The sequence below is a fragment of the Coregonus lavaretus genome (assembly GCF_964263955.1).
Source record: "Coregonus lavaretus genome assembly, chromosome: 36".
Taxonomy (NCBI): domain Eukaryota; kingdom Metazoa; phylum Chordata; class Actinopteri; order Salmoniformes; family Salmonidae; genus Coregonus; species Coregonus lavaretus.
In genome coordinates this window covers 27,036,112-27,058,864 of record NC_140023.1, presented here as the reverse complement: position 1 = coordinate 27,058,864, position 22,753 = coordinate 27,036,112, and the positions used below count along the sequence as shown (strand labels likewise).

The 22,753-nt window shown below is 42.3% G+C and overlaps 1 protein-coding gene across 5 annotated transcripts in view; it reads right to left on the bottom strand.

Moving 5' to 3' along the window:
* rassf4a (Ras association domain family member 4a) overlaps positions 1-22,753 on the bottom strand; it is a 112,652-nt gene that overhangs the window by 21,873 nt on the left and 68,026 nt on the right. The window contains exon 1 of one of the 5 annotated variants that reach the window (XM_084153722.1): positions 21,529-21,655. The exons of the other annotated variants lie outside the window; for them this stretch is intronic. Within the exon in view, the coding sequence (XP_084009848.1) occupies positions 21,529-21,540 (12 nt within the window). The 5' untranslated portion in view covers positions 21,541-21,655. Of the gene's footprint in view, positions 1-21,528; positions 21,656-22,753 lie in introns of those variants that run through there. 5 annotated transcript variants of the gene reach the window in all.

Sequence of the window (22,753 nt, the reverse complement as noted above, 5' to 3'; positions counted from 1 at the left end):
AGGCGCTGGAGGGTGAAATGGACGGACCCCCCTCGGGACGTCCGCGGGTAGCTAGTAGGTTATCCAGCCTGATGGACATGTCGACCAACTGGTCGAACGAGAGGCTGGTGTCCCTACAAGCCAGCTCCCGACGGACGTCCTCTCGTAGACTACATCTGTTCTCCACCTGGAGAAGGAATCCCTGACACCCGGCCGCGGTTCCATCGTAGGCCCTCGGGAGCGAGAGTCGGACTCCTCGAGGTTCCGGTGCGGGAATGGGCGGACTGGCCGATGGTGCTGGCAGGGAGGGTGGCGGTGGAGGCGTTCCCCAGCCTCGGATGGTGGTGATCACCTCCTGCAGTGCGGTCCCCATCTGCAGGATCTGGTCCCGTTGTTCCCGGACCTGGTCCTCCAGCGTCGTCTGGGCTGCTGCGGCTCCTGCTGATTCCATTATTGGTGTGTTATTCTGTCACGCGTGCTGTAGGTGGGTGTAGTGGTGGAATCAAACGCAGAACACCGAAGGATAGTCCAAACAACTTTAGTAATTCTCCAAACAGGAAAAATGACAACACTTGCCCGAAGGCAAAAATACGCACAAAGGCGAAATAGCAACAAGCGCACTAACAGGTGCGTAACGCTCCAACGCAGTGGAGGAAAGCTCAACCGAGCGAAAGGGCGAAAATAAGCCCTACACACGACAGACCAAAATCAATAACACACAACACTAGACAAACACAACGAGAAACTTATAGGACACTAATTACGCTAAACGAGAACAGGTGTGACAACAAACAGACAAAAGCAAACGAACATGAAACATACAACGGTGGCAGCTAGTATTCCGGAGACAACGAACGCCGAAGCCTGCCCGAACAAGGGAGAGAGGCAGCCTCGGCCGAAACCGTGACAAGAGGCTATATGCCGGGTGTGCCCTCATGATCTGAGGAGGGGGGATGTAATATTTAGTAGTTAAAATCCCCAAATGCATTCTGACTGGGCACCTAGCCATTCAATGTCATAAGGTACCGCCTTCATTACCTTGTTTAGGAAGCTCATTGGATCCCAGGGCGGGGTTTTTTTTCTTACAGAGAGGGGAAAAAGTTGTTCACTTTTGCAGACAGCTAGGCCTATAGCTAATAATAGGCTAGCTAGTAGCTACTAGCTTCGTTATGTTTTGGTAGCGGCGCGCTGAATAATTATAGCTTATTGGCTAAGCTTTGATCAGCATGGATAGACCTATCCGAAAATGGCTGGGCACTGCCAAGAGCAAAAAAACTGAGGACCACCATGTCGATAGTGATGCCAAGCTCACAAACCAGCCTGCAGGCCTGACCACTGAGGTTGAGGAGCCTAGCATCAAATGTTATACCCACCCATCTCCCACACCATCTGCTGACCAACAAGAAGCACCTCCGTTACCCCAGTAACTAGCACCTGACGACCTGTTGAATCTAACCAAAACTGAACTAGTGGAAGCAGAGTTAATTGTGGCTCGCACATTCGTGCAAAGTGAAATCTCAACCACAGCCAGCAACAACAAATGGACCCCATTCAGTGTTCCTCAAAGATACGGCGGGCCTTTGTCAGCAATGCCAACTGTGCTGTTGGCACTGAAACAAAATTTTGGGTGCATCTACAGCAATGTGCAAAAATGTGTTCTCCACCCTGAAGAACATATTCAATAAACACAGACTCTGAACACAGAGCATGTTACATCAATGAAAAGCCCAGCTTGTCCAGCTGGCATTTGAGAGTGACCTGACAAGTACATTTAGGCAGGAAGGAGAATGGAATCAGAAACTTCTCATTAGTTTCAACACAGCATCGAGGAGGCTGCAACTCTTCTAAATGGTAAGCTACAACCTTTATCGCCCTGGCCGCCATGCCAGAATGATTTATTCATTGGTTTTCCCTTGTGTAAGCCTACTGGTTGTTTGGCAAATGTTTTAATGTAATGTATAGTTTAGGCCTTTGCTTTTTACTTCAATGCATCTTTTCGATTTATCTGTGATTCTTAATGTCATTACTTGCTTTTGCGGGTCTAATTGCTATTGATATATACACAGCTTTGCGTTATTTGATGGGTATAGGGACAATGACCAATGTAGCTTAATTGGTTGTGCTCTAAGGTGAGCCCTGGCTGTCCCCTCCAGTGGTGTTGAAATTGGCAGCGCATCTAATGTTATCCTTTCATGACTGGCGGTAGCCTTCTGTCCATGGTCCTGAAATCGATGGTTGCAGTGTGTGCTGTTTTAATGAGCACATGTTTTAATGAGCACATCTTGGGGTATCAGTCTTTGTGGGGCTTCTCTTCAACATCGTGTGCGTTCTTGTGTGAAAAATGACAGTTGTTGTGAATATGGCTGCATTTCAGATATACCTTTTATTTTTATTTTTTATGTTGTATGTTGCAGTAGTAGGACCAATACTGTGTGTAGCTTACTAAAATAAGTAGGCAAACGTTCACTCAGTTATCATTAATTTGCATTACACATTAGTTGTGAGATTAGTATTGACATCACTTTTACTGTAGCCTATGAAAATGACACAGTCTACTTTTTCGCCCCCTCCCTGCTCTCTTGCTATAGCGTGTGTGTGTGAAACTCTCCCACACAGAAAATATTGCGCACCTGGAGAAGTAGCGGCTTGGTTACGCTCATTATGTAGTGTCACATATTCAAAAGTAATGTAGCCTATAGTTGTAATTATTTACGTTTAACCTATGAAGCCTGTAAGAATCTTTGATAGCCTAGTGGTACTCATTCTGTTGAGCTGAGCTGTGTGTGTTGGTAGGCGCAAATTATGTGTCAGTCTATGCGATATACTTGTATGTGGTAGTGGGGCCATAGCCGCGGGAAGTAGGGGTGTTGAGGGTGCTGCAGCACCCCCTGAAAAATTGAAATTATTATTATTATAATATTTTTTCACAAAATTATATTACTCCTGTGTGAGCGGGCAAAAATATTCCTCAGCAATTCCAAAAGACAACAGTATAATAAATTCAACCACACATAGGCCTGACTATTGATTCAGGACCACGGACAGTTACTTTGAGTCAGAGCAAAGAAAACAGGCCCACAGCATGCTGATAGAAACAGCAGTCACACACAGCATCAAATAATGTTAAAGAATAAGCAGTCCATTCACTCGAAAATAATAAGTCAGTAGACCCCAATCATAACAATACAAAAACACAACCATTTAGCAATTCCAACACGAAATGAACAAGCCAGCTATTACTTCCCATTACAAACATATTTTATCACGTTCAGCACACAAAATAACCGGTGATCTAAAGTTCAAATGCAACAATGTTTCACGCACATTATATCAAAGAGATTAATAGCAACAGCAAGCGAACTTCAATAAAAAAAACTGTGCCACTCAACAGATGATGATCATTTGAAAACGAAGTCCATCCTCCGGTCCTTCTTTATGAAATGGGCAATGGCAGGGTCATATACAGTTGAAGTCAGAAGTTTACATACATCTTAGCCAAATACATTTAAACTCAGTTTTTCACAATTCTTGACATTTAATCCTAGTAAAAATTCACCGTCTTAGGTCAGTTAGGATCACCACTTTATTTTAAGAATGTGAAATGTCAGAATAATAGTAGAGAGAATTATTTATTTCAGCTTTTATTTATTTCATCACATTCCCAGTGGGTCAGAAGTTTACATACACTCAATTAGTATTTGGTAGCGTTGCCTTTAAATTGTTTAACTTGGGTCAAACGTTTCAGGTAGCCTTCCACAAGCTTCCCACAATAAGTTGGGTGAATTTTGGGTCAGGTTTGTAGGCCTCCTTGCTCGCACACGCTTTTTCAATTCTGCCCACGAATTTTCTATAGGATTCAGGTCAGAGCTTTGTGATGGCCACTCCAATACCTTGACTTTGTTGTCCTTAAGCCATTTTGCCACAACTTTGGAAGTATGCTTGGGGTCATTGTCCATTTGGAAGACCCATTTGCGACCAAGCTTTAACTTCCTGACTGATGTCTTGAGATGTTGCTTCAATATATCCACATAACTTTCCTTCCTCATGATGCCATCTATTTTGTGAAGTGCACCAGTCCCTTCTGCAGCAAAGCACCCCCACAGCATGATGCTGCCACCCCCGTGCTTCACGGTTGGGATGGTGTTCTTCGGCTTGCAAGCACCCCCTTTTTCCTCCAAACATAACGATGGTCATTATGGCCAAACAATTCTATTTTTGTTTCATCAGAAATGTGTGGAGTGGTTGAAAAACGAGTTTTAATGACTCCAACCTAAGTGTATGTAAACTTCCGACTTCAACTGTTGTTTGTCCTTCGATTTTATATCTGAGAGTAGTACTTTCTCAATTGAGATCAAAGCCAAGGCTGACAGTCGGGCCTGTCTGGTGGTGGAGTAAGTCTTGATCCGTTTCAGGGCGGAGAATATCCTTTCAACTGAGGCAGTGGACACGGGAATGGTCAAGATCAGACAGATAAGGAGATACAGTTGGTACATACTCTCATTCAGCCGCTTCTAACTTCCGGTGAAAATGGAGAAGATCGGCAGGGCTCCTACCCTCGAAGTCAGACATGGAGTACATCAGCAGATCAAAGTTGGGACCTAGATTTCCTCGAGACTTGAGAACAAAGTATTTTATCATTGTGAGAAAGAGTTTCTCTGTGCTGCTGCTCGTTAAGCTGAAGGTCTACTCTTGTGTCCCCAAATGTTTTTGAACTCACCGTAGCTCGCAGGTGTGAAGTTGAGTCTTGGTGGCACAGAGCTGACTTCGTAAAACTGGCTTGGTCTTTGAAATCAGTACTGGCCGAGGTTTACGTCTTGTCGGTGCTGAAGAGTAGACAATAATCTCAGCAGTGCATCTGCTTGGTTTGCTCACACCCAGTCATCCACGGTGTTAGCCTCCCCCTCTGCATAACATTTCATTTCTAGTTGAAAGTTAATCTTGAAAAGGGCGATGCTAACAAGTTAGCCATTTCATCCTCCTCGATAACACCTGCTACAGCCACCGCCATTGTCACACTCAATACAACAAAAGTATGGGGAAACTAGGCTATTGCTCTCAGTCAGTAGTGACATTACTTATTTTTCTCCAAATGGTCCCACCCATTGCAAGTCAAAATGTGATTGGTTCATTCCACTGTCACTCCAAAATACACTTGAATAGGCAGATTCGATTCTATTCCCCGTGCCCTGAGCCGCAGGGCACGGGGCAAAGGCCCATTACGTCATCGGGCGAAAGCGGGGAGGGAGGAGCGCCCTTCTCAAATTGAACAGTAATCTGTGTCACTCTGTCATTTTGCCAACAACGCAGCATGGTGCATCGTCCAGACACATACAACATCTCTTTTCCATAAAATAAAAGTTAGAATTTTCTAGCTCGTTTTCATTGGGAAGGCAGATAAATCTCAAAAGCAATCACTTTTGCATGTGAAAAAATAGAATCCTACTCATTACTCCACATGCTCCACTAGTGGAAAATCTGTGGCAAACCTTTGGCAACAAAAATATTTATTGCCACTAGTGGCAAACAGTTTGACAGAGGGTTTTTTCTGGCAGACAGTTCTCTCAAGATTCTATTTGAGTCTGTGGGAAACCTGTGGCAACAACAGTTTACCAAAAGCCGTTTCTGGTGAACACGAGTTCCAAGACCAGTAACCATTGATGACCAATCACGGGGATTAGAAAAGTCTGTTGGAAAAAGGAAACCAAGCTAGCTAACTACAGTGCCTTTGGAAAGTATTCAGACCCCTTGACTTTTTCCACATTTTATTACGTTACAGCCTTATGCTAAAATTGATTAAATAGTTTTTCCCTCCTATCAATCTACACACAATACCCCATAAAGACAAAGCAAAAACAGGTTTTTAGATTTTTTTGCACATTTACACAAAATATAAAACAGAAATATCACATTTACATAAGTATTCAGACCCTTTACTCAGTACTTTGTTGAAGCACCTTTGGCAGCGATTACAGCCTCGGGTCTTCTTGGGTATGACGCTACAAGCTTGGCACACCTGTATTTGGGGAGATTCTCCCATTCTTCTCTGCAGATCCTCTCAAGCTCTGTCAGGCTGGATGGGGAGTTTCGCCGCAAAGCTATTTTCAGGTCTCTCCAGAGATGTTCGATCGGGTTCAAGTCCGGGCTCTGGCTGGACCACTCAAGGACATTCAGAGACTTGTCCCGAAGCCACTCCTGCGTTGTCTTGGCTGTGTGCTTAGGGTTGTTATCCTGTTGGAAGGTGAACCTTCGCCCCAGTCTGAGGTCCTGGGTGCTCTGGAGCAGGTTTTCATCAAGGATCTCTCTGTACTTTGTTCTGTTCATCTTTCCCTCGATCCTGACTAGTCTCCCAGTCCCTGCCGCTGAAAAACACCCCCACAGCATGATGTTGCCACCACCATGCTTCACCGTAGGGATGGTGCCAGGTTTCATCCAGACGCTTGGTATTCAGGCCAAAGAGTTAAATCTTGGTTTCATCAGACCAGAGAATCTTGTTTCTCATGGTCTGAGAGTCCTTTAGGTGGCTTTTGGCAAACTCCAAGCGGGCTGTCATGTGCCTTTTACTGAGGAGTGGCTTCCGTCTGGCCACTCTACCATAAAGGCCTGATTGGTGGAGTGCTGCAGAGATGGTTGTCCTTCTGGAAGGTTCTCCCATCTCCACAGAGGAACCCTGGAGCTCTGTCAGAGTGACCATCGGGTTCTTGGTCACCTCCCTGACCAAGGCCCTTCTCCCCCGATTGCTCAGTTTGGCTGGGCAGCCAGCTCTAGGAAGAGTCTTGGTGGTTCCAAACTTCTTCCATTTAAGAATGATGAAGGCCACTGTGTTCTTGGGGACCTGCAATGCTGCAGAAATGTTTTGCCACCCTTTCCCAGATCTGTGCCTCGACACAATCCTGTCTCAGAGCTCTACGGACAATTCCTTCAACCTCATGGCTTGGTTTTTGCTCTGACATGCACTGTCAACTGTGGGACCTTATATAGACAGGTGTGTGCCTTTCCAAATCATGTCCAATCAATTTGTAGAAACATCTCAAGGATGATCAATGGAAACAGGACGCACCTGAGCTCAATTTCGAGTCTCATAGCAAAGGGTCTGAATACTTATGTAAATAAGGTATTTCTGTTTTTTATTTTTAATACATTTGCAAAAATTTCTAAAAACCTGTTTTCGCTTCGTCATTATGGGTTATTGTGTGTAGATTGATGAGGGAATAAAAAAAAAAAATCCATTTTAGAATAAGGCTGTAGCGTAACAGAATGTGGAAAAAGTCAAGGGGTCTGAATACTTTCCAAATGCACTGTCCCTACTAAAGTTGTCCGGTAAGTGTCTAACTTATTAATTAAACTTCTTAATTAACTTTAACATGTTATTAGCTAAATGATGCCTAGTTAGCAATGTCATGTTTTATGGGATAGATTTAAACACATTTTGTTGATACCAGTTTCAATTTGTCAGCGCAACTTACTGGCTGGTGCTAGCTAACTAATGTTAGCTATCATATTTATGCACAATTAATGTGATAGTTAGCTAGCTAACTAATGATTTGCCTAAACAGTTATATTTTTAGGTGAATACATTGCTCTCTTTTAATACATGTCAATATGCTAGTCTCACGGTTCAGTAGCATGTTAGCTAGTACAACAGCTAAGGTAGCAACAATATGAGTTGATTTGACATCAAAGCAAAACTTCACCCTACCGGTGGTGTTGGAAGGGGCTGTATTGGGAGGAGGATGCATCAACACCTTGGAAATATAGCTCATTTTGATAATGTGTTGTTCCTTCTCACTTTCTAGAAGCGATCAGTTATAAGGCAAAAATACAGATTGAGGCTTTCAAACTGACAACAGAGAAATATGTGTGCTCCAGGTCAAGGATTCTTGCATGCATGGCTTTGAGATGTAAGTTACACTCTAAAAAATGCTGGGTTGTTTTCTGTAAAAACAGCAAGGTTGGGTTGTTGGTGCTGGGTTATTTAGGTTGGATTATGGATATTTGACCCAGCCAGTGGGTTAATTCTCCCGCCATAAGTGCGTGAAATCCAGCAGAACGTGAGCAAGCATCGAGACGTGGCGTTGTTGCAACTGGCAACTTGCAAGTCTTCTAGTGTGACTGAATGGAAAATGGCTAACGTTATTTCAACAGACTAAGGGTGTTTTGGCAGACTGAAAACCGTGAAAACGGTAAGTAACAAATGTTACGAATTATTAATTTGATGGTCATTCAGGTTAAATAGGTTATCCTATCATAACTAGGTAGTTAACTTTAGTGTTAGCTAAAGACTGTTAGCTAGCTAGCCATTTCCTGTGCTAATATCTCTGGCTGTGATAATGCTAGCTAGCTAATGTTAGCATCGCGATACTAGCTTACTGGAGTATTATCACGGAATATACCTAAATGTAAGGTTTTTGTCGACATTTGGCTAGCTAGCAAACTATGTCAGTGTCTGTAACGGTATTAGCTAAAGTTAGCTAGCTAGCTACCTTAGCTAAGTCTGACACTTCTTCTGGACTCTGTCGGACACTGTTTAACTTGTTAGCTAACATTAGCTAAGTTAGCTGGCTAGCTACCATAGCTAGATTTTACTTCGACCAAGATGGTGATTAAGGCAGCCCCCCGCACCTCTCGATTCAGAGGAGTTGGGTTAAATGTGGAAGACACATTTCAGTTGAATGCATTCAGTTGTGCAACTGACTCGGTTCCCCCTTTCGCAGTGGAAGAGATAGACCAGGAAACGCGCTTGCTTTTGGACTCGACTATAGCCTGAAGTTAACGAAGAACATAAAAGACTTACATGCAGGGAGTATTCTGTAAACGCCACCTTTTTTATATACGAGGGGAGGTCCTCGGGACACACACGTGAATACATAGGACCGTGGACACACCAAGCTTGAGCAGTAGCCGTGTCTTGCCAGGTACATGTTGAAAGATGTTTTGTGTTTTTTGAAAACTGATTGATAAAAGGAATGTATAATTAATTGAATACTTTGTGCTCAACAGAGTAAAATGTGAGAGGGCATCCCAGATGACCGAGTGGCTGAAGAAGAAAGAACTAGACAGAATGGGGGCCAAGACAGTCGAGATAGTCCGAGAGTATCCGCGTCTGCTGGATCCTCCAGGCATAGTGGGTTAAATTTTTTACAAAAACATTAGACTTCAATTTGATTCCATTTGCTGTGATTAACTAGCCTGGCTGACGTGAACCACTTGACTCACAGCGCAGGGAGAGCTGTGACCACACTGGTCTGGAAAGGAGGCAGTTAATTCATGCAATATTCGCTCATTTCTCAGAAATGTTTTTTTTTTTCCTCTGGGGTTGAGACCTCTCTTTGTTTGGATTAGAAAATCCAACCAAAAGTAATAGAAACGGGCGGTGCTCGGGGGCTGAGTGTGGCTGTCGGTGTTTGAGTGAGAAAGACACTGAGGAGAGGCAACCAGTAAAAGCACAGCCCCCTTCATTATAAGCGCATTGTGCCAACCACTTCAAATATCCGTTCCAGACTGAGGTCAGGAGGACCTTGAGAGTTAAGGTGTTAGCCAGACAAATGATTAACTGCAATGGAAAAGTAATTGTTTGTCTGCTATACTACAGATTGCTCAGGACTTTTCCATTTTAAACCCAGACTGCTCGGGGAAACTCACTGAGAACTGGATCGCAGACTTCAAGGACAAAAACCTTTGCTTTGCCAGCCGAGAGAAGCTCTCCCAACATCTTCTCTTTGAAGTGTAGGTAAAGTTTGAAATTACCACGCTGGTGGTGCCTCAGATGAAACTATCAAGTTATTCACTAAACACTCTTCTCTCCAGATACACAAGGTGACATCGCTTTAAGACTTCTGCCAGTGTTCCTCCCAACATCAGTCTACAAGATTGGAAGGAAAACATTCTGATCCAGCTTCGAAGAGACCAGAAAGTCCTTCATTGACTTGCAGCCTGTAAGATGAAATAGGGGATAGGCATAGGGAGATTGATGGCGAAATTAGATGATAGCATTTGTAAACCTTGAATAAAAGAAACAGCATTCCAAAATATGTTATGCATAACTGCACACTACAAGACATTGTTGTGTAAATGAACCTATGAGCCTCAGTCCCAAATCAATGGAAGATGTAGGCATCAAATAGGGATTGGATGTTTATATTGATGTGTAAATGGCTATATAGTATACAAAATAAATTGTGTGTGATGGCATTGTCAGTGTGCCTCCACCCTTTACACAAGTCCTCACATTCTAAAATCTAATTATGTCTATCTAACAGGTTGGGACCAACATGGTTGAGTACCTGCGCCAGGCGAAGGTGACCAGACCCTACCCATTTGCGTTGGCTCTTGGGGACTGCTCACAGATGTTTACAGTCATTAGTGGACAGGCATTGGAGCAAGGTACATTGCTTGGGGCACTGGATGTGTGCTTCAAGTCCTATTATGTGTTTGATATCAACTCTCCCAGACTGTGTGCTCCAGCATGGTAATTCCTACAGACCACAGTGTATCAGCTGCCAGGAACAGAATCCCCCGCAGTAAGACTGTTGCGAGCATGTCTTTTTTCCACTGAACAATAGTGGATAAGTATCTAATCTTGTATGTAGTGTGAAAAGTGACGGGAGGACGTTCCTGTGAATTAATAGATCAAGTGTCTCTCTGATTCAGAGGGGTTGGGTTAAATGCGAAACACACATTTCGGTTGAATGCATTCAGTTGTGCAACTGACTAGGTATCCCCTTTCCCCTTCATATTGCAATGCTAATATGCTCTTAAGGCACTATTTATAGCTCTGTTAAATTGACTTTTAGTTTGTTTTAATGCATTTTTGCCTACTGTACGGTATGTGCTTATTTGCCTTTGGTTCAACAACTGTTGCACATAAATCTTTATATATTTGTATGATTAATATACACTTAACTAAAATATAAACTCAACATGCAACAATTTCAAAGATTTTACTGACTTACAGTTCATATAAGGAAATCAGTCAATTTAAATAAATTAATTATGGATTTCACGACTGGGAATACAGATATGCATTTGTTGGTCACAGATACCTTACAAAAAGAGAAAGGGGGCGTGGATCAGAAAACCAGTCAGTATCTGGTGTGACCACCATTTGCCTCATGCAGCGCGACACATCTCCTTCACATAGAGTAGATCAGGCTGTTGATTGTGGCCTGTGGAATGTTGTCACACTCCTCTTCAATGGCTGTACGAAGTTGCTGGATATTGGCGGGAACTGGAACACGCTGTCGTACAAGTCGACTCAGAGCATCCCAAATGTGCTCTATGGGGGACATGTCTGGTGAGTATGTAGGCCATGGAAGAACTGAGACATTTTCAGCTTCCAGGAATTGTGTATAGATCCTTGCGATCCGTGCATTATCATGCTGAAACATGAGGTAATGGCAGCGAATGAATGGAAAGACAATGGGCCTCAGGATCTCGTCACGGTATCTCTGTGCATTCAAATTGCCATCGATAAAATGCAATTGTGTTCATTGTCCGTAGCTTATGCCTGCCCATACCATAAATCCACCACCACCATGGGGCACTCTGTTAACAACGTTGACATCAGCAAACCACTCGCCCACACGACGCCATACATGCTGTCTGACATCTGCCTAGTACAGTTGAAACCGGGATTCCACCGAGAAGAGCACACTTCTCCAGTGTGCCAGTGACCATCGAAGGTGAGCATTTGCACACTAGTCGGTTACGATGCCGAATTGCAGTCAGGTCAAGACCTTGGTGAGGATGGAGAGCATGCAGATGAGCTTCCCTGAGACGGTTTTGACAGTTTTAAATTATTCGGTTGTGCAAACCCACAGTTTCATCAGCTGTCCAGGTGGCTGGTTTCAGACGATCCCGCAGGTGAAGAAGCCAGATGTGGAGGTCCTGGGCTGGTGTGTTTACACGTGGTCTGCGGTTGTGAAGCCGGTTGGACGTACTGCCAAATTCTCTAAAATGACGTTGGAGGCAGTTTATGGTAGAGAAATTAACATTAAATTATCTGGCAATAGCTCTGGCGGACATTCTTGCAGTCAGCATGTCAATTGTACGCTCCCTCAAAACTTGAGATATCTGAGGCATTATGTTGTGTTATACAACTGCACATTTTAGAGTGGCCTTTTATTGCCCCCAGCACAAGGTGCACCTGTGTAATGATCATGCTGTTTAATCAGCTTCTTGATATGCCACACCTGTAATGTGGATGGATTATCTTGGCAAAGGATAAATGCTCAATAACAGGGATGTAAACAAAGTTTTGCACAACATTTTAGAGAAATAAGCTTTTTGTGCGTATGGAACATTTCTGGGATCTTTTATTTCAGCTCATCTTTTATGGGACCAAAACTTTACATGTTCCGTTTATATTTGTGTTCAGTATATAATTACATTTTTTGTGAAATCTGGGCTGGGGACCTCGAGGAACTCCAATTTCAAGAGAGAATACTGTTATTAGAAAGAACAAGACTAGCTCAATTCTTTATAAACTGCTAGAGTGTATTAGCTACAACTGCCCTCATGTTTGTGAGCTAACATAACCATTTAGAGCAGGCAGGTACGGTCGCTTCTGTAGGACACATAAGTTGAGTCAAAAGGAAACAACAATACAGTGGGGGAAAAAAGTATTTAGTCAGCCACCAATTGTGCAAGTTCTCCCACTTAAAAAGATGAGAGAGGCCTGTAATTTTCATCATAGGTACACGTCAACTATGACAGACAAAATTAGATTTTTTTTCTCCAGAAAATCACATTCTAGGATTTGTTATGAATTTATTTGCAAATTATGGTGGAAAATAAGTATTTGGTCACCTACAAACAAGCAAGATTTCTGGCTCTCACAGACCTGTAACTTCTTCTTTAAGAGGCTCCTCTGTCCTCCACTTGTTACCAGTATTAATGGCACCTGTTTGAACTTGTTATCAGTATAAAAGACACCTGCCCACAATCTCAAACAGTCACACTCCAAACTCCACTATGGCCAAGACCAAAGAGCTGTCAAAGGACACCAGAAACAAAATTGCAGACCTCCACCAGGCTGGGAAGACTGAATCTGCAATAGGTAAGCAGCTTGGTTTGAAGAAATCAACTGTGGGAGCAATTATTAGGAAATGGAAGACATACAAGACCACTGATAATCTCCCTCGATCTGGGGCTCCACGCAAGATCTCACCCTGTGTGGTCAAAATGATCACTAGAATGGTGAGCAAAAATCCCAGAACCACACGGGGGGACCTAGTGAATGACCTGCAGAGAGCTGGGACCAAAGTAACAAAGCCTACCATCAGTAACACACTACGCCGCCAGGGACTCAAATCCTGCAGTGCCAGACGTGTCCCCCTGCTTAAGCCAGTACATGTCCAGGCCCGTCTGAAGTTTGCTAGAGTGCATTTGGATGATCCAGAAGAGGATTGAGAGAATGTCATATGGTCAGATGAAACCAAAATATAACTTTTTGGTAAAAACTCAACTCGTCGTGTTTGGAGGACAAAGAATGCTGAGTTGCATCCAAAGAACACCATACCTACTGTTAATCATGGGGGTGGAAACATCATGCTTTGGGGCTGTTTTTCTGCAAAGGGACCAGGACGACTGATCCGTGTAAAGGAAAGAATGAATGGGGCCATGTATCGTGAGATTTTGAGTGAAAACCTCCTTCCATCAGCAAGGGCATTGAAGATGAAACGTGGCTGGGTCTTTCAGCATGACAATGATCCCAAACACACCGCCCGGGCAACGAAGGAGTGGCTTCGTAAGAAGCATTTCAAGGTCCTGGAGTGGCCTAGCCAGTCTCCAGATCTCAACCCCATAGAAAATCTTTGGAGGGAGTTGAAAGTCTGTGTTGCCCAGCGACAGCCCCAAAACATCACTGCTCTAGAGGAGATCTGCATGGAGGAATGGGCCAAAATACCAGCAACAGTGTGTGAAAACCTTGTGAAGACTTACAGAAAACGTTTGACCTGTGTCATTGCCAACAAAGGGTATATAACAAAGTATTGAGAAACTTTTGTTATTGACCAAATACTTATTTTCCACCATAATTTGCAAATAAATTCATTAAAAATCCTACAATGTGATTTTCTGGAAAAAAAATTCTCATTTTGTCTGTCATAGTTGACGTGTACCTATGATGAAAATTACAGGCCACTCTCATCTTTTTAAGTGGGAGAACTTACACAATTGGTGGCTGACTAAATACTTTTTCCCCCCACTGTAATTCACAAGGGTTCCATAGCAAACATAACATATACAACTGTTTATTATGGATTGTCGTGACAATTAAATTGGCATACGCTATGCAGCACAGGAGGCTATTGCGAGGAGGATGGCTCATAATAATGACTGGAACGGAGCAAATGGAATAGCATCAATCACATGGAAACCATGTGTTGATGTATTTGATACCATTCCACCTCTTCCGCTCCAGCCATTACCACGAGCGCATACTCCACAATTAGCTCAGCTGGTAGAGCACGGCGCTTGTAACGCCAGGGTAGTGGGTTCGATCCCCGGGAACACCCATACACACACACAAAAAAAAAGATGCACACATGACTGTAAGTCACTTTGGATAAAAGCGTCTGCTAAATGGCATATTATTATATTATATTATTAATTAAGGTGCCACCAATCTCCTGTGCTATGCAGTGTATGTGAATTGACACTCTCGCGCGCACATTTTGACGCCGTAGACGGCTTCTCTTGGTGTGATTTGGCCTTTACACGCATGCATGCTTTGTTTTGAGTGTGAACATCAAGTTCAGTTGAGGCTTTAGTGTGATTTTTGGAATATTTGGTTCATGAAATAATATAAATCAATTTTAATAATCAAACTATCTCATGAAATCTTATCTTATGAAATAACTATTTAAAAATATGATATATTCTTATGCATTGTGGACAATTCTCTGACGTGCTGTGATGTATGTTCTGAAATGCAGGCAATACAAATTAATTATTTGACATTTAACATTGAATCTTGATTGTGTGTAAGAAAGGGAGAGGGTGGGATGGTAGTGAAGGCAAAAATATACAAGCAAAATTGAAATTAGGATTACACTGATAATTACACAGCTGCTGGGTCAATCCCCCAACCTAATGTGCTGGGTTTATGTCGCAACCCATCACACGGGGTTGTTTTAACCCAGCAATATAGTCTAATTTACCCAGCAGCTGGGTCAAGCGCTCAACGCAAGGTTAGAAGCACAACCCAACCCCACTGGGTTGAATTAACCCAATGCTGTGTTTGTCCAGTAATGACCCAAATTGGGTTATTTTTAACCCAGCCTATTTTAGAGTGTAACAATAATAATTGCATAACTAAATTTCTACCTTTTTTTAAATGCCAAAATAACATGTTTTCAGTATCCTAATCTTGTTTGTTTTATATTTTCTGATTGTTTCAGTGGATGCATTAAACAAGCTTTGGACGAAGGACTTCCACATGGTGGACGAAGGACTTACAAAGTAAACTCAATAAGGCAATAGTTCTGGACTGGGTTTGATTTCATTTTTGTTTTAATTATTTACATTTTGTTAATTATCTTTTAAACTTCCATTGGCTGAAATCTATTTCTCATGTATCAATTGGCTCATGTAAATAATTATGCTGTTGCCCCTTTAAACATCCTAAGGTCAACATCCCCATAGTGTTCACATTTCTCTCATGTAAATGTTGTAGTTACATAAAAAGATTAAATAAACAATTTATTTGGGAAAAATCTTCTTCATTACCATGCTGATGATTTCAAGTTGTATTGGATTTATTTTTATATACTAAGACATTTTTTAGTATATTTACTACATTTAGTATGTTTAATTTTTTCTCTGAGAAGTAAGGTTTATAGAAAAAAATTTAACACACAGTAACCAAAACCTAATTTGCATATTCATACTGAGTTTGCAGCAGATTTGCGGCAAACAGTAGAATGTTCGCCACAAGTTTCCCTGAATTGTTTGCCAGAAGTTCACAAGTTGCCGCAAATTTACCACAACAGTTTGCCCCCAAATTAATTAGCATGTGAAAATATGAGGTTGCCACAAATTTACTGCAACAGTTTGCCATAAAACTAATTTGCATGTGAAAATATGAGCTTGCCGCAAATTTGCGACAAATTGGCCAAAGGTTTGCCTACATCACTTTGTTTTGAGCCAACTTCACCGTGGGCTTTGAACGGGGCACCTAGCTCACGCTGGGAGGCAGTCCGGTGCAAAACACGCCTGCACGGGCGCCCGGATGAGATTAATCGAACTCCCTCAATGGCAGATGCCTTCTGTCCAGATTCTGAAAGCCTAGCCAATGGCTGGCTGAGCTAGCTAGATTTTTCTACCCAGAGACCACCAAAGATACAGTGAGGGAAAAAAGTATTTGATCCCCTGCTGATTTTGTACGTTTGCCCACTGACAAAGAAATTATCAGTCTATAATTTTAATGGTAGGTTCATTGAAAAATGTTATAAATTGATTTGCATTTTAATGAGGGAAATACGTATTTGACCCCTCTGCAAAATATGACTTAGTACTTGGTGGCAAAACCCTTGTTGGCAATCACAGAGGTCAGACGTTTCTTGTAGTTGGCCACCAGGTTTGCACACATCTCAGGAGGGATTTTGTCCCACTCCTCTTTGCAGATCTTCTCCAAGTCATTAAGGTTTCGAGGCTGACGTTTGGCAACTCGAACCTTCAGCTCCCTCCACAGATTTTCTATGGGATTAAGGTCTGGAAACTGGCTAGGCCACTCCAGGACCTTAATGTGCTTCTTCTTGAGCCACTCCTTTGTTGCCATGGCCGTGTGTTTTGGGTCATTGTCATGCTGGAATACCCATCCACGACCCATTTTCAATGCCCTGGCTGAGGGAAGGAGGTTCTCACCCAAGATTTGACGGTACATAGCCCCGTCCATCGTCCCTTTGATGCGGTGAAGTTGTCCTGTCCCCTTAGCAGAAAAACACCCCCAAAGCATAATGTTTCCACCTCCATGTTTGACAGTGGGGATGGTGTTATTGGGGTCATAGGCAGCATTACTCCTCCTCCAAACACAGCGAGTTGAGTTGATGCCAAAGAGCACCATTTTGGTCTCATCTGACCACAACACTTTCACCCAGTTCTCCTCTGAATCATTCAGATGTTCATTGGCAAACTTCAGACGGGCATGTATATGTGCTATCTTGAGCAGGGGGACCTTGCGACGTAGTGTGTTTCCAATTGTTTTCTTGGTGACTATGGTCCCAGCTGCCTTGAGACCATTGACAAGATCCTCCCGTGTAGTTCTGGGCTGATTCCTCACCGTTCTCAAGATCATTGCAACTCCACGAGGTGAGATCTTGCATGGAGCCCCAGGCCGAGGGAGATTGACAGTTCTTTTGTGTTTCTTCCATTTGCGAATAATCGCACCAACTGTTGTCACCTTCTCACCAAGCTGCTTGGCGATGGTCTTGTAGCCCATTCCAGCCTTGTGTAGGTCTACAATCTTGTCCCTGACATCCTTGGAGAGCTCTTTGGTCTTGGCCATGGCGGAGAGCTTGGAATCTGATTGATTGATTGCTTCTGTGGACAGGTGTCTTTTATACAGGTAACAAACTGAGATTAGGAGCACTCCCTTTAAGAGTGTGCTCCTAATCTCAGCTTGTTTGTCACGCCCTGGCTCTAGGGACTCTTTAATGTTGAGCCAGGGTGTGTAGGTTCTATGTTATAGTTTTCTATGTTTTGTTCTAGATCATTTATATCTGTGTTGGCCAGGGTGGTTCCCAATCAGAGACAGCTGTAGCTCGTTGTCTCTGATTGGGGACCATACTTAGGCAGCCTTTTGGCACCAGTTAGGTGGTGGGATCTTGTTCCGTAAGGTTTGTTTTGTATTAACCTAGGACTTCACATATCGTTTGTTGTTTTTGTCGTGTGTTCAGTACAAATAAAATGTACGCTTATCACGCTGCGCCTTGGTCCGTGTCTTCATCCGGTAACGATCGTGACATTGTTACCTGTATAAAAGACACCTGGGAGCCAGAAATCTTTTTGATTGAGAGGGGGTCAAATACTTATTTCCCTCATTAAAATGCAAATCAATGTATAACATTTTTGACATGCGTTTTTCTGGATTTTTTTGTTGTTATTCTGTCTCTCACTGTTCAAATAAACCTACCATTAAAATTATAGACTGATTATTTCTTTGTCAGTGGGCAAACATACAAAATCAGCAGGGGATCAAATACTTTTTTCCCTCACTGTATTTTTTTAATCTTCAGTATTAACCCTTCTCTTTCCAACACAAACTGAAGAGATGAAATCAGAAGATCATACAAATTATTGAAAAGATGAAAAGGAAATTATAACAACATTTTATATAATAAACTAAATATATTTTTTGTTAATCCTTAGGCCTAGAAGGTCCTCGTTGTTCCCCACTGTTGAAACCACAATATTGTAATCAGTGACAGACTCATAACCTTCTTGCACATATCCACCTCTTTCTCTCTCCATTTCTCCCCTCTCAATTGTTCCCGCTTTCTATTACCCTTTTCATACAGGAAAACTAGAAATATACAGCACCTACTACTAAACAATTTAAATGTCTGAAGATTACTTTCAATGACTGCAGTTTTTTCATATGCCCTTCCAACATTGCACCCTGAGACTTCTGTATCAATGTCAAGACTTCGGCCGAGGCTGCCTTCCCTCCTTGTTCAGGCAGGCGTCGGCGTTCGTCGTCACCGGAGTACTAACCACCCAATCATCATCATAATTGTCTTGTCTTGTCACACACACCTGGTTCTAATCCCCTAATTAGTCTGTGTATAAGTGTTCCCTCTGCCCACTTGTCCTTGTGGGTGATTGTTTATTGTGGAGGTTAGTGAAGCTCGGTGGAGCTCGTGTATTTTGGATCGACGGGAGTATTTTCCCGTGTGCCTTTTTTGTGCCCTGGAGTGTGTTTGACGCATTTCTGCGTAAACCTGTATTTTGCAGATTAAAGCCTGTTATTCTGTGATTTACCCTCCTGCGCCTGACTCCTTCAACACCACCTCATCACAATCAATAATAGAGAGTTGATCACACCAATCCTTTATTCTGTCACAGTAGTTTCAGGACAGACTATTTACAGGACGTCTTTCTCCCTCTGTCCCAGAGAGGTTAGATGTCATTGACTGTTCTGTTCCGTTCTGTTCTAATAAACACTGCGATTCTAATACGAGTTGGACCCCTGCCAACCACTCTGTGTGTGTGTGTATATGTGTGTGGAATTCCCCAGAGTGGTGTGAGTGGTGGTGTAATAGAATGACCATGCAGAGATCTGCATTCCTCAGTCATAGCAGATTCACCTGGCACATCTAAAGCCTTTTCTTTTGGGGAGTTGCTATAGGCCAGCAAGTGCTAACAGTCAGTATCTAAATAATATGTGTGAAATGCTTGTGATGTGAACAGAGGTCCACATTCTTGGGGACCTGAATATTGACTAGTTTTCATCAAACCGTCCGCTCAAGAGGAAGCTTCTTACTGTAACCAGTGCCTGTAATCTGGTTCAGGTTATTAATCAACCTACCAGGGTGTTTACAAACACTACAGGAACAAGATCATCCACATGTATTGATCACATTTTTACTAATACTGTAGAACTTTGTTCTAAAGCTGTATCCGTACCCATTGGATGCAGTGATCACAATATATTGGCTATATCCAGGAAAACCAAAGTTCCAAAAGCTGGGCCTAAAATAGTGTATTTTGCTGTGACTCTTACGTCAATTATGAATTTATGAAATTGCTTCTTCCAATTATTGATAAACATGCACCTGTTAAAAAAACAGACTGTTAGAACTGTTAAGGCTCCACGGATTGATGAGGAATTGAAAAACGGTGTAGTTGAAAGAGATGGGCAAAAGGAGTGGCTAATAAGTCTAGCTGTACATCTGACTGGCTGACTTACTGCAAATTGAGAAATTATGTGACTAAACTCAACAAAAAGAAGAAGAAACAGTATTATGAAGCCAAGATCAATGATATAAAGAATGGTGGGAAAAAACTTTGGAGTACTTTAAATGAAATTACTGGCAGAAAGACTAATTCAACTCCATCTTTCATCGAATCAGATGGCTTATTCATCACAAAACCATTTGATGTTGCCCACTATTTTAATGATTACTTCATTGGCAAAGTGGGCAAACTTAGGCAGGAAATGCCAACAACGAACAGTAAGCAATCATACTCATGCATAAAAAAACAGATAATGAAAGAAAAGCATTGTAAGTTTGAAATTATTGTTATCGATCAATAATGACATACCTCCTGGCATTGATAACTTAGATGGAAAGCTACTGAGGATGGTAGCTGACTCTATAGCCACTCCTATCTGACATATCTTTAATCTGAGCCTAGAGGAACGTTTTTGCCTCAGGCCTGGAGGGAAGCCAAAGTCATTCCGCTACCCAAGAGCAGTAAAGCGGCCTTTACTGGTTCTAACAGCAGACATATCAGCTTGCTGCCTGCTCTTAGCAAACTGTTGGAAAAAATGGTGTTTGACCAAATACAATGCTTTTTCTCTGTAAACAAATTAACAACGGACTTTCAGCATGCTTATAGAAAAGTGCACTCAACATGTACTGCACTGACACAAATGACTGATGATTGGTTGATAATAAGAAGATTGTGGGAGTTGTACGGTTAGATTTCAGTGCGGCCTTTGATATTTTTGACCGTAACCTGTTGTTGAGAAAACTTGTGTTATGGCTTTTCCATCTCTGCCATTTCATGGATTCAGAGCTATCTATTTAATATAACTTAGAGGGTTTTCTTTAATGGTAGCTTCTCTAATGTCAAACATGTAAAGTGTGGTGTACTGCAGAGCAGCTCTCTAGGCACTCTTTTCTATTTTTCCCAATGACCTGCCACTGGCATTAAACAAAGCATGTGTGTCCATGTATGCTGATGATTCAACCATATACGCATCAGCAACCACAGCTAATGAAGTCACTGAAACCCTTAACAAAGAGTTGCAGTCTGTTTTGGATTGAGTGGCCAGTAATAAACTGGTCCTGAACATCTCTAAAACTAAGAGCATTGTATTTGGTACAATCATTCCCTAAGTTCTAGACCTCAGCTGAATCTGGTAATGAATGGTGTGGCTGTTGAAAAAGTTGAGGAGACTAAATTACTTGGTGTTACCTTAGATTGTAAACTGTCATTGTCAAAACATATAGATTCAATGGTTGTAAGATGGGGAGAGGTATGTCCGTAATAAAGAGATGCTCTGCTTTTTTGACACCACACTCCACAAAGCAAGTCCTGCAGGCTCTAGTTTTATCTTATCTTGATTACTGTCCAGTCATTTGGTCAAGTGCTGCAAATAAATACCAGGTTTAGCTGCAGCTGGCCCAGAACACAGCCGCATGTCTTGCTCTTCATTGTAATCAGAGGGCTAATATTAATGCTATGCATGCCAGTCTCTCTTGGCTAAGAGTTGAGGAAAGACTGACTGCGTCACTTCTTGTTTTTATAAGAAACATGAATGTGTTGGAAATTCCAAATTGTTTGCGTAATCAACTTACACACAGCACTGACACACACACTTACCCCACCAGACATGCCACCAGGGGTCTTTTCACAGTCCCCAGGTCCAGAACAAATTCAAGAAAACGTACAGTATTTTACAGCGCCATGAGTGCATGGAACTCCCTTCCATCTTATACAGTGCAAGTGAACAGCAAACCTGGTTTAAAAAAAACGAATAAAGCAACACCTAACAGCACAACGCCTCTCCCCATGTGACCTACTTATTGTGTGTATGTACTGACATGTATGTGTAACTGATACATGTAAACAAACACACTACATGTTAAAGTTTTTAAATGTATGTAAATTGTAAAGTATTTTGTCTGTTATGTCGTTTTCGGACCCCAGTAAGACTAGCTGATAGGGATCCTAATACATCAATTCCAAGCAGGACCATCTGACCCTTTTCCGTGGCTCACTGCACACACAAACTTGGGAAACTCCAAACTATGACAACATAAACCTAACACATTACCCTCAGCACATAACATGATAAATAAACATCACTGTAGCCCATAGCTTCACTGCATCAGTTGACTACACCACACAAGCACAAACATTTACAGTAGAACTGCTTTGCGAAGCACCTCATAAAGACGTCATTTGTTTAAAAAAGACCGTTGTTCATGTGTACTGTAAAGTTGTGTTGAATAGGTTTCTAACTTTTGCATTGTAAATCAGTAGAACTGTCTGTGTGTGTGTGTGTGTGTGTGTGTGGAGAAGCAGTAGGTAAACTGGTTCCAGTTCAGTTGGATGTCTTCATACAGTAATATGACCCTGTTAAGACATTGTTATACCTGAAACCCCATACTGACACACAAACACACACGCATTCGCGCACACACACACACACACACACACACACACACACACACACACACACACACACACACACACACACACACACACACACACACACACACACACACACACACACACACCCTAGTGCTATCAATGCCTTTCATCAGTCAGTCCTTATCAGCATGGGAGTGTTGATGAGACATGCTGATTACCTACAGCAAGGTGAATAAACTACTCCAGATAAAAGTGAAAGAGTTCCCACTACTGCAGGTGACTGATGGACAGAGTCATTTAATTAGTAACTTCAGACAAAGTACAGTTGAAGTCGGAAGTTTACATACACTTAGTTTGGAGTCATTAAAAATTGTTTTTCAACCACTCCACAAATGTATTGTTAACAAACTATAGTTTTGGCAAGTCGGTTAGGACATCTACTTTGTGCATG